At 35.6% G+C, this 13,710-nt stretch overlaps 1 protein-coding gene across 5 annotated transcripts in view; it reads right to left on the bottom strand.

Moving 5' to 3' along the window:
* The window catches only part of TOPAZ1 (testis and ovary specific TOPAZ 1), a 100,641-nt gene that overhangs the window by 31,008 nt on the left and 55,923 nt on the right, over window positions 1–13,710 (bottom strand). For all 5 annotated transcript variants that reach the window (XM_042999253.1, XM_042999254.1, XM_015545202.2 and 2 more), the window contains 3 exons: window positions 2,893–2,959; window positions 1,647–1,821; window positions 220–320 (listed from right to left, as the gene is read on the bottom strand). In XM_042999253.1, the coding sequence (XP_042855187.1) occupies window positions 220–320; window positions 1,647–1,821; window positions 2,893–2,959 (343 nt within the window). The remainder of the gene's footprint in view (window positions 1–219; window positions 321–1,646; window positions 1,822–2,892; window positions 2,960–13,710) is intronic.

Raw genomic sequence — 13,710 nt, 5'->3', positions numbered from 1 at the left:
CTCCCTATAGTGAGATACTTCAGGGTAGCTGGTCTCCTGATACTTCCTTTCCACGTTTGCTTAATATACTACCTAATAATTCACTTACTAGTCTGGGACTCATTTTGCCACTTGTAACATTATTAGCAAATTTCTAATTTGTAGTGCTAACTATATTCTGTCAAAAAATTTAAAATTAACACTTTCTGTACCAAGCCCAAACAAAATTTAATGACATACCTTGGCCCACTGCAACAGCTTGTGATAGAAGTACATAGCACTGATTCCAATTCTTCCCAGCAAAGTTTTATCTACTTCACTATTTTGTGGATCTTTGCTAACTGGAACACAAAGTAGGCATATGGGAAAAGGTGGAAAAGTCATTTAAAATGACAGAAAAGGCAAATTAACATGAAATTATTGATACTAGACCAAAGATCAGGTGTCAGCAAACCACAGCCTACATGCCAAATCTGGTGTGTGGTCTGTTTTTTTGTATAGCCTGAGAGCTAAAAATGGTTTCCCTATTAAAAAGAATTTTTTTAATGTTTTTATTTATTTTTGGGAGAGAGAGACACACACACAGAATCAGAAGCAGGCTCCAGGCTCTGAGCTGTCAGCACAGAGCCTGATGCAGGGCTCGAACCCACAAACCATGAGATCATGACCTGAGCTGAAGTCGGATGCTTAACTAACTGACAGAGCCACCCGGGTGCCCCATGTTTCCCTATTAAAAAAAAATTTTTTTTTAAATATTTATTTATTTTTGAGAGAGAGACAGAGTGTGAGCAGGGGAGGAGCAGAGAGAGAGGGAGACACAGAATCCAAAGCAGACTCCAGGCCCTGAGCTGTCAGCACAGAGCCCAACACAAGGTTCAAACTCACGAACTGTGAGATCTTGACCTGAGCTGAAGTCAGGCACTCAACCGACTGAGCCACCCAGGAGCCTCCCATGTTTCCCTATTTTTAAAGGGTTGTTTGAAAGGAAAAGAAAACTATGTAACACAGATTAAATGTGAATGTGTAAAGCCTAAAACATTTACTACCTGGCCCTTTGCAGAAAACACGTGTTGACCCCTGATAAAGAATATACAGCAGTGAAGGGGCACCTGGGTGGCTCAGTCAGTTGAGTGTCTGACTCTTGATTTCAGCTCAGGCCATGATCTCACGGTTTGTGGGATTGAGTCCTCTGTCAGGTTCTGCGCTGATGGTGGGAGCCTGCTTGGGACTCTCTTTCTGCTTATGTTCACTCTGCCTCTCTCTCAAAATAAGCAAATAAACATTTTAAAAATATATAAATAGCAGTGAAGAGCTCAAAAAAAGTCTCAAAAACATGAATTTTGTTGACTTGTAGTGAAGATAGTAACAACTTAAATGATTCAAAAATTCAGGTGCTCCAGTATAATTTGCTAGGAATAGTTTTACCAATCTGAATGAAAAGAAAAATAAAACATGAAGCATGAGATATTAAAACACCAATTCTTGACGTTATATCATTATAATCTAAATTAATAATAAAAAGATGGAAATATTTATAAAGAGAAATCTGAAATCTGCAATATTAACTTATCCCCAACGTGGAAAATATTAAGAGCTTTACATTCCTGTTAAGAACACTGCACCACGCTAACACACAGAATACTCAGACCCAAATAGTGACATTTTACCTGTTTCAGCAAATTCACAAAATGGAACGCCTGGTCTCTCTTCTTTACAGTTTTTTGTTAGTGTTTCAGCAATACAAGCACAAAATCTCTGGAAATCTGCAAAGTTTCCACAGCTCATTTTTATGTTAATGTATAAATTTCCCAATTTGGTCCAGTCACCTTTTTCTTTACAATGCTATCAGAATTATTAGAAACAAAACAAAACAAAACAAAAAAAGAGAAAGAAAACTGTCACTATGCAAACATATTATGGAATAGGCACATGCTGACATTAGATATATAGAAATTAATAAGACAATTTCTATAGGTCTTATAAACTTACCAGCAGTGTTATACCATTAAAAAACTTTCTATCATACAATTTGTGTTTCTGACTATAGCACAGTCTCTATAAGTTCCAGATGGCAATGTCCATTTGTTTTAATGGTCTTGTTCCTAATGTACTTAAGGATCTCACCCTCAAACCTGAACTAGACAGTAGGATAGATTTTATGGAAAAGAGATAATTAGCAATATGATTTGAGCTGTCTCCAGAGAAATACATTATTTTGCTACTTTTAAAGATTGCATTTTATTATTATTTGGCCCCATTTATGATTTGGGGCCCAAATATCATTTTGGGAATCACATTTCTTCTATGATAGGGAATACAAAGTAAATTTCAGTAAACTTAACATCTTCTCATTATTTTCTATTATAAACAAAGAAATAGTTTTCCATACCAACAGATTGTTTCAAGGATATAAATACTAATTAAGACTAGACCAACAATTACTACATGAATATAAAAATCATCTTAAACCAAACAGTAAAATCGTCCTGAAAGTTCTCCATTTCTTATCCTCCAAACGCCTAGAAAAGGCACACTGGCCTTGGCTTTCCACTATCATCTCACATATCGCAGCCATCCATGGACTGTGACAAGAAAGCCAACTTTCTTATGCACTGAGTCTGTCCAGTGATAAGAATTAAAGGCTAATTAAGCCTTAGATTATTATACCTTGATAGAAGTTAACTTTGGAAATGAGCCAATTATTTCCAGAATTATTTTTAGAATAGTCCGTAACTCTAGAAGTTACATTTGCATTTCAAAGTATTAAAAAAATTAAACTTTTTTCTTGAGCACTTTCTTTGTATAACAGTCACATTTTAAAAACTTTTCCTAAAACTTTTACTATTCAAGGTCCTTTGTTATTACTGGTTTTCAGAGATCACAGCTATTTATTCAAAAAAGTAAATGTCATACCTGTATTTCATTCAAGGCTGAATCTAAATCACATTTCCAGTTCTGTTTAAATTGCCTCATCCGTAACCTTTAACAATAGAAAAGCATTAATTATGTTCACACCCCCCAAAGTCACTATTGTCCCTAATTCACTTGTTCCAAAGTATATACCTCAGAGAGTGGAAAAAAAAGGAATGCAGTATCTATAAAAATTCTTTAGAGCTGAAGAAAATGGCAAATGCATAGATACCCACCTCACATTATTTCTTCCCCAAACCATAGGCAACAGGAATGAAAAAGGAAATTCTACATGAAAACATACCTTCAGCCTGTAAAGTAACTAAGACAGAAAATGCCAAAGCTTCAAAATAATTGTGAATAAAAAGAGAAAAAAAAACACTAAAACCAGCACTTGTTCTCTCCTGCTCCCACTTCATCCTTGCTGATCCACAAGGATTTGTGATAAGCAGAAACAGACCAGAACAAAAACAATGCAAAAAAAAAAAAAAAACCCAACCAAACAACCAAACGAAAAAACCAAAAAACAAAAACCAAAAACCCTGTGGGGGAAAACTGAACAGATGGAACCTAACACTGATTAAAAAAATACAACAGACTAAGTCCATACTAAATTTGAAAATGATTTTAAAAAACCCACAGAAGAAAACAAAAACTGGGTAGATTATAACCCAAATCACGCAGAAGGAACTTAAAAGTTTGTATGATTTGAAGAACACAATCTAGGGATGCCTGGGTGGCTCAGTCAGTTAAGGTGTTGGACTCTTGATCTCTGCTTAGGTTTGTGACCTCAGTTTGTGAGTCTGAGCTGAATTGGGCTCTTTGCTGACAGTGTGGAACCTGCTTGGAATTCTCTCTTCCTCTCTCTGCCCATACCCTGCTTGTGCTCTCTCTCAAAATAAATAAATCAACTTAAAATTTTTTTGAAAAAAAAAAAAAAAAAAGAACACAATTTATAAAATGCATAGCTTCTGGGAAAGAAAAAACGACAAAAATGAAGAAGAAACATCCTTTGGCAATTGGAAAGAGAAAAAGAAGAAAAAAGGAATAAGAGGGTGCCATTACTGTACATCAAATTATGGGGCTAGTTTTGATAATTAGTCCCAATGCTCTATAAATTAACTTATAATACTCTATAAGCATTAAAATGGAATTCCTTGGGGCGCCTGGGTGGCTCAGTCGGTTGAGCGTCCGGCTTCAGCTCAGGTCATGATCTCATGGTTCGTGAGTTCGAGCCCCGCATCCAGCTCTGTGCTGACAGCTCAGGGCCTGGAGCCTGCTTCGGATTCTATGTCTCCCTCTCTCTCTGCTCCTCCTGTGCTCACACTCAGTCTCTCTCTCAAAAATAAATAAAGATTAAAAAAAAATTTTTTAATGGAATTCCTAATTCCTTTCATGAATCAAGTATAAATAACATTGATACTTAAACTAGATAAAGGCAGAAGAAAGAAAAGTACAGAACAATATCAGTTATAACAGTGATGAAAAAAGCTAGATAAAATATTAACAAGCAAATCAGTTTTACAAAATTGAAAAGAGTTACGCAGATGATGGTTGTGATGGCTGCACAAAAATGTGAATGTGTTTAACACTGCTGAAATGTACACTTAAAAATGGTTAAGATGATAAATATTATGTGTATTTTACCACAAAATTAAAAATATTGACAAACAGAATCCAAGACCATCTTAAGAAAATGATACACCATGACAGAGTGGTATTTATTTTGCAAATGTAAGGCAACTTCAGTATTAGAAAATCCATCAATATCATATACCATATTAAAAAATCTAAGGGAAAAAAATCATGATTATTTCCATAGATATTAAAAAAGACTGATAAAATTCAACATCAATTCACTTATGAATATAGGGACCGAGAGACACTTTCTGAAGTGATTAAATACATATATCTTAGTCCTAAAGCTACTATTGTATTTAATGAGAAAATTCTAGAGATATTTCCACTATGATCAGGAACAATGAAAAGATGTCCACCATATCCATTATTACTCATTATTATTCATTTAAAAAATTTTTTAATGTTTATTCATTTTTGAGAGAGAGACAGAGTGGTAGCAGGGGACGGGAAAGAGAGAGAGGGAGACACAGAATCTGAAGCAGGCTCCAGGCTCTGAGATGTCAGAGCCCCGAAGCGGGGCTCGAACTCATGAATCATGAGATCATGACCTGAACTGAAGTCGGACACTTAACCGACTGAGTCACCCAGGTGGCCCTATCCATTATTATTCAATACTGTACTAGAGGTAGGAGCCAAAGCAGTTAGGTAAGACAAACTACTTACAGGCAATAAAACATACATGCAAGAAGAGCAAGAGAGACATGGAAAAGAAAAACTTCACAGGGGATTATCCCCACAGAATGTTAAAACATATTACTAAAGCCTCTATAATTAAAATACTGTGGAACTGGTGCACGAATAAACAAACAGTCCAGTGGAGTAGAATACAAAGTCCAGACACAGACCCAATGGAGAAAAAAATTAGATCTGTATCTTACACCACACATAAGAATAAACTCCAAATAGATTAAGAACCTAACTATAGAAATGAAACCACATAAATAAGGAAACATGGGTGAATTTCTCTAAAACCTTGGTTTAGGTAAATTATGACTCAAAATTCAGATGCAATAAAAAATAACTATGACTCAAAACTGAGGCAATAAAAAAAGATTGATAATGTAGGTTGAATAAAAATAAAAGTTTTTGCATGGTAAAAACCATAAACAAATTCAAAAGACAACTGACAAACTAGAAAAAAATATTAAGGAACAAAGAACCAGAATCCAATAGAAAAATGGACATGAGCAGACAATTCACAACAAAAAGTATAAAAACAGCCCTCAAATACATGAAAAGTTTTAAACTCATTTATGGTAAAAGAAAAGCAAATCAGAACACTGAAATACCATTTGTTACCTAATAGACTAGAAAAGATAAAAAAGTATGACAACACACTATCACACTATGTTAGCAAAGCTGTGAATAGTCTCTGAAGTTTCTGGATATATATATGTGTGTGTGTACATATATGTATACACACACACGCCACAGGTACATATATGCACATATACCAAAATACGTATATACACACACCACACAAACATATACACCGTGTATACAACATATCTATACAAACATAATGTATATATACATACCATGTATACAAGTTGGTAGAGCCCTCTGGGCTGTATCTAATATATGTACTTACCCTTAAAAAACTTATATTGAAATAATTATAGACTCACAGAAATTTTCAAAATAGTACCTAGTCCTGGTACTCTTCATCCAGCTTCTTCCAATGATGATTTCTTATATAATTGTAGAACAACATAAAAACTAGGAAACTGACATTGTTACAATACTGTTAATTAGACTACAGATATTATTTAGTTTTCACCACTTTTTACATGCATTCATCTGTGGGTGTGTAGTTCTATGCAATTTTATCCCATATATAGATTCATGTTACCATCACCACAATACAGATATAGAACTGTTCCATCACCACAAAGGAACTTCCTCATGTTATCCATTTATACTCACCCCCCAACCCCTATCCCCATCCCGTCAACCATACTTGCTTCTCCATATCTACAGCTTTGTCATTTTGAGAATGTTATATAAATGGAACCACGTAGCATGTGGCCTTTGAGATTGGCTTTTTAAATTCAGTATGATTTCTTTGAGGACAATTCAATTTGTTTCATGTTTCAATAGTTTGTTGATTTCTATTGCTAAGTAGTATTCCTTGGCATGGATGTACCACAACTGAACTGTTCATTCACTTGTTGAAGAACATCTGTTTTCCCCCTAGGTTTTGGCTATTACAATTAAAGCTGCTATGAATGTACACAAATTTTTGAGTACAAGTTTTCATTTCATTACAATAAATGCCCAATAGTTCAATGCTATACTTGATTTTTGTATGTTCAGTTTTTAAGGAAACTGCTCAACTATTTTCCATAATGGCTATATCATTTTACATTCCCACCAAAACATATTAAGAGACACTTTTCCTAAACCCTTGCTAGCTAGCATTGTTATTGACACTTTTCCCCCAGTTAAACCAAGGCATGCTGACAAATAAAAATTGTATATAAGATATATAACATGTTTTACTAAACGTATATACATTGTGAAATAATTGTCACCATTGAGATAGTTAATGTATCTATCACCTCATCTAGTGTGTGTGTATGGGGGGCGGTGAAAACACGAGATCTACTCTCAGCAAATTCCAAGTACACAATACGTTATGATTAACCATAGTCATTATGTTGTAAAATAGGTCTCCAGAACTTACTAATTTTATAGCTACAAGTTTGTACCCTTTGACCAACACCTCATCTGCTCCCATCCCCATCTCCTGGTAACCACTATTCTAATTTGTTGCTGAGTTAGACTTCTTCAGATTCCACATACAAGTGAGATCATGCAGATCTGTCTTTCTGTGACTGCCTTGTTTCACTTAGCATAATGTACTCCATGTTAATCCGTGTTGTCACAGATGGTAGGATATCCTTCTTTTTAAAGGCTGAATAATACATATTCTGTATATATACACCATACCCTACTTTGTTCTTTTTGCTCAAGATTGCTTTAGCCATTCGGGGTATGTTGTAGCTCCGTATGAATTTTAAAATTGTTTTTTCTATTTCTGTAAAAAAATGTTATTAGAATTTTGATCGAAATTGAATTGAACCTATAGTTAGTTTTGGGTAGCATGGACATTTTCACAGTATTAATTCTTCCGATCCATGAACACAGAATATCTTTTTATTTTTTTTGTTTTGATTACTTTTATCAGTTTCATGGTTTTCAATGTATAAATCTTTCACCTCCTCAGTAAATTTATTTGTTAAGAGGTTATTGTAAATGGGATCGTTTTCTTGATTTTTCTGAATACTTCGCTATTAGTATATAGAGATGCAACTTTGTATTTTAATTTTTGAATTTTTATTTTAAGTTTTTACTTAAATTCCAGTTAGTTAACACACAGTATAATGTTAGTTTCAGGTGTATAATTTAGTGATACAACACTTCTGCACAACACTGGGTGCTCATCACAAATGCCCTCCTTAATCACCATACCTATTTAACCCATCCCCCTGCCTATCTCCCCTCTGGTAGCCATTAGTTTGTTCTCTATATAAAGTGTCTGTTTCTTGGTTTGCCACTCTCTCTCTTCTTTTCCCTACAGTCATTTGTTTTGTTTCTTAAATTCCACATATGAATGAAATCATATGGTATTTGTCTTTCTCTGACTTATTTCACTTAGCATTATACTCTCTAGTTCCATCCACATTGTTGCAATGGTGAGATTTCATTCTTTTTTTATGGCTGAGTAATATTCCATTGCATACATACACACACACACACACACACACACACACACACACACACACGCAGTAAAATCTTGGTTTGCGAGCGTAATTTGTTTCAGAAACATGCTTGTAATGCAAAGCACTTGTATATGAAAGTCAATTTCCCCACAAGAAATAATGGAAGCTCAGATGATTCATTCCACAACCCAAAAATATTCATATAAAAATGATTACAATACTGTACTATAATATAAAATTAAAAAGAAAATACAAAATAAAAAGAAAAATAAACAAATTAATCTGTACTTCCCTTTGTAAACCTTTGTGGCTGGTGTGAGGGAGACAAGAGAGAGGAGGGTTATTGTATAGAATGACTTTCTAACGGAATTGCTGCCATCTATTGGCTCTGTGGAATCTTTTTCTTTTCATGCAACTTTAACAAGGAACCTTTCCAAGGACACTTGCTTTCGCCTCCTTTTGAGGATTCTGCGGAAATGTGACATTGCATTGTTGTTAAACAGATTCATCGCTTACCCTGCTAAAGCCTTCATCAGGTGGTGCTTTTCTCCAAAATCTTGCACTGTTTCTCACATTTTACCCACTTCCCTAATCTCATCTGAAATGAGGGATACCTTTATCTCCTCCTCCTCCTCTGCAAACGAGATATAGACATAGACTTCTTATAAAATCTTGCAATTTTGGCCTTCTGCATACCTCATCTGTACTTCTCCTTTTTTACTTCCATTGTAATTATCTTCTTACTGCCTTTCTTTTCAACCTTTTTCTGCATGGGGGCCATTGTATATGCTCACACAGGTTGACTACAGTACAGTATTAATAAACTCTTGTCATATACTGTATTTAATGTAACAGGCAATAAGACAGCAGAGGAAAGGGTCTATATCTGCAGGCAGCCTGACCCAGAATGCAGCAAAGCATTCCTACTCTTGTATGCAAAAGCAAATGACTGTCCATAGGTGCTCTGAAGTGACAAAAAACACACTAGTAGTACCAGCTGTGGGCACCTTCCAGCGTTCTGAAAAATCACTGATTTCTGCCAAATACTGTAGCCTGAGACCGAGCATCCGAGCATGAGAGATGATCACATACAATCTGCAGCAAGACAGAGAAGAACCAATGGCTAAGTTGTGATCATGTGACATTCAGCATTACATACTACTCACATTGCAAGACATCACTCGTTTATCAAGTTAAAATTTGTTAGAAATGTTTGCTCATCTTGTGGAACACTCACAGAATAAGTTCCTCACAAGCCAAGGTTTTACACACACCACAACTTCTTTATCCACTCATCAGTTGATGGACATTTGAGCTGCTTCCATAACTTGGCGATCGTAGATAATGCTGCTATAAACATCAGGGTGCATGTATCCCTTTGAATTAGTATTTTTATATTCTTTCGGTAAATACTAGTGGTGCAACTGATGGATCGTAGGGTAGTTCTATTTTTAACTTTTCGAGGAAACTTCATACTGTTTTCCAGAGTGGATGCACCAGTTTGCATTCCTACCAACAGTGCAAGAGGGTTCCCCTTTCTTGACATTCTTGCCAACACCTGTTGTTTTTGGGTTATTGATTTTAGTCATTCTGACAGGTGTGAGAATTGGTAGTTTTGCTTTGCATTTCCTGGATGGTAAGTGATAATGAACATATTTTAATATGTGAATATGTTTAAACACACAAAACATGTGTTTTGTTTTTTTGTGTGTGTTGATTTCAGCCATTTTGACAGGTGTGAGGTGACATCTCATTGCAGTTTTGCTTTGCATTTCCTAGATGGTGACGATGAACGTATTTTCATGTGTCTGTTGGCCATCTATATGTCTTCTTTGGAAAAATGTCTAATTATGTCTTTTGCCCATTTGTTAACTAGATTATTCATTTTTTGGATATTCAGTTTTATAAGTTCTTCATTTATTTTAGATACTAACCCTTTATCAGATATGCCATTTGCAAATATCCTCTCCCATTCTGTAAGATGCCTTTTAGTTTTGTTGACTGTTTCCCTTGCTGTGTAGAAGTTTATTTTGATGAATTCCCAATAGTTTATTTTTGCTTTTGTTTCCCTTGCCTCAGGACATGTATCTAGTAAGAAGTTGCTATGGCCAAGGTCAAAGAGGTTACTGGGATTTTAATGTCTCACAGTTAGGTCTTTGATCCATTTGAATTTATTTTTGTGTATGTTGTAAGAAAGAGGTCCAGTTTCATTCTTTTGCATGTTGCTGTCTAGTTTTCCCAATACTATTTGTAAAAGAGACTGTTTTTTCCCAATTGGATTGTTGAAAACTGACCACATAGTTGTGGGTTCATTTCTGACTTCTGTGTTCTGTTCCATTGAAATATGTGTTTATTTTTGTGCCAGTACCATACTGTTTTGATCACTACAGCTTTGTACTATAACTTGAAGTCCAGAATTGTGATGCCTCCAGCTTTGCTTTGTTTTTTCCAGGTTGCTTTGACTGCTTGGGATATTTTGTGGTTCCATACAAATTTTAGGATTGTTTGTTCTAGCTCTGAGAAGATACCATCAAAATAACATCTTTCCATTTCTTGTGCCCTCCTCAATTTCTTTCATTAGTGTTCTATAGTTTTCGGAGTACAGAACTTTCACCTCTTTGGTTAGGTTTATTTCTAGGTATCTTATGGTTTTTGGTGCAACTGTAAATGGGATCCATCCCTTTATTTCTTTTTCTGCTGCTTTATTGTCAGTATATAGAAATGCAATGGATTTCTGTACAATGAATTTATATTCTAAGGCTGTTGAATTCATGTATTAGTTCTAGCAATTTTTGGGGTAGAGTCTTTTGGGTTTTCTGTATAGAGTATCATGTCATCTGCATATAATAGTGGAAGTTTTACCTCTTCCTTGCCAATTTGCTGTCTAATTGCTGTGGCTAGGACTTCCAATACTATGTTAAATAACAGTGGTGAGAATGGACATACCTGTCTTGTTCCTGACTGCAAAAGGAAAACTCTCAGTTTTCCCCCATTGAGGATGATATTAGTTGTGGGTTTTTCATATATGGCCCTTATTATGGTGAGGTATGTTCCCTCTAACCCTATTTTGTTGAGGGTTTTTATCATGAATGGATGTTGCATTTTGTCAAATGCTTTTTCAATACACAACTGATTTTTGTATGTGGATATGACATCCTGCAACTTTACTTTATTAGTTCTAACGATTTTTGGTGGCGTCTTTAAGGTTTTCTGTATGTAGGATCATGTAATCTGCAAACAGAGACAATTCTAATTCTTTCTTTCTAATTTGAATGTCTTATTTTTCTTTAAAATTTTTTTCCTTTTTTAAAAAATTTTATTTTTTATTTTTTAAAATTTACATCCAAATTAGTTAGCATATGATTGCTAGCAACAATGATTTCAGTAGTAGATTCCTTAGTGCCCCTCACCCATTTAGCCCATCCCCCATCCCACAACCCCTCTAGTAACCCTCAGTTTGTTCTCCATATTTATGAGTCTCTTCTGTTTTGTCCCCCACCCTGTTTTTATATTATTTTTGTTTCCCTTCCCTTATGTTCATCGGTTTTGTCTCTTAAAGTCCTCATATGAGTGAGGTCATATGATTTTTGTCTTTCTCTGACTAATTTCACTTAGCATAATACCCTCCAGTTCCATCCACATAGTTGCAAATGGCAAGATTTCATTTTGATTGCCGAGTAACACTCCATTGTATACATATACCACATCTTCTTTATCCATTCATCCGTCGATGGACATTTGGTTTCTTTCCACACTTTGGCTATTGTTGATAGTGCTGCTATAAACATGGGGGTGCATGTATCCCTTCGAAACAGCACACCTATATCCCGTGGATAAGTGCCTAGTAATGCAATTGCTGGGTCATAGGGAGTTCTATTTTTAGTTTTTTGAGGAACCTCCATACTGTTTTCCAGAGTGGCTGCACCAGCTTGCATTGCCACCAACAGTGCAAAAGAGATCCTCTTTCTCCGCATCCTCGCCAACATCTGTTGTTGCCTGAGTTGTTAATGTTAGCCATTCTGACAGGTGTGAGGTGGTATCTCATTGTGGTTTTGATTTGTATTTCCCTGATGATGAGTGATGTTGAGCATTTTTTCACGTGTCGGTTGGGCATCTGGATGTCTTCTTTGGAGAAGTGTCTGTTCAAGTCTTTTGCCCATTTCTTCACTGGATTTTTTTTGGGGGGGAGGTGTTGAGTTTGATAAATTCTTTATAGATTTTGGATACTAGCCCTTTATCTGATATGTCATTTGGAAATATCTTCTCCCATTCTGTCAGTTGCCTTTTAGTTTTGGTGACTGTTTCCTTCACTGTGCAGAAGCTTTTTATTTTGATGAGATCCCATTAAAATTTTTTTTTAATGTTTATTTACTTTTGAGAGAGACAGAGTGTGAGTGGGGGAGGGGCAGAGAGAGAGAGGAAGGCACAGATTCTGAAGCAGGCTCCAGGCTCTGAGCTGTCAGAACAGAGCCTGACATGGGGCTTGAACTTGTGAACCACGAGATCATGACCTGAGCTCAAGTCGGACACTTAACTGAGCCACCCAGGCACCCCTGATTTCTTTTTCTTGCCTAATTACTCCACCTAGGACTTCCACACTGTGCTGAACATAAGTGGTTACAGTAGACATCTTTTCTTTGTTCCTGATCTTAGAGAAAAATCTTTCAGCTTTTTACTGTGAAGTATGTTAGCTGCAGTCTTGTCATATATGGCCATTGTTATACTGAGGTACCATTTTCCCTATACATAATTTGTTGAGAGTTTTTATCACAAAAGGGTGTTAAATTTGGTCAAATGCTTTATCTGCATCTACTGAGAGAATCATTTGATATCCATCCTTCATTCTATTAATGGGACATATCATATTTATTGATTTACACATGTTGAACCATTACTGTATCCCAGGGACAAATCCCACTTTATCTTGGTGTATGATGTGCAGTTGAATTTGGTTTGGTAATACTTTGTTGAGAATTTTGTATCCATGTTCATCAAGAAAAATGTCCTGTGATTTTCAGTTTTTGTGGTACCTTTGTCTGACTTTGGTATCAGGGTAATACTGGACATGTAAATGAGTTTGGAAGTATCCCCTCATCTTCAATTTCTTGGAAGAGTTTGAGCAGGATTGTTATTAACTCTTCCTTAACTGGTAAAATTCATCAGTGAAGCGATCTAGTCCTGGGTTTTTCTTTATGGAAAGATTTTTAATCTCCTTACTCAAAACTGTCTGTTCAATTTTTCTATTTCTTCATGTTTCAGACTTGGCAAGTTGTAGGTTTCTAGGAATTTATCCAATTCTTCTAGATTGTCCAATCAGTTGGTGTGTAACCGTTCTTAGTCTTTTAATAGCCTTTGTATTTCTGTGCTGCCAGTTATGTCTCCTCTTTCATTTCTGATTTATTTGCTCCATCTCTTTTTTCTTAGTGTAGCTAAAGGTTTGTCAATTTTATCTTTT

This window comes from Panthera tigris, chromosome C2, assembly GCF_018350195.1.
Source record: "Panthera tigris isolate Pti1 chromosome C2, P.tigris_Pti1_mat1.1, whole genome shotgun sequence".
NCBI classification, from domain to species: Eukaryota; Metazoa; Chordata; class Mammalia; order Carnivora; family Felidae; genus Panthera; species Panthera tigris.
This window is presented reverse-complemented; position numbering and strand designations above follow the sequence as displayed.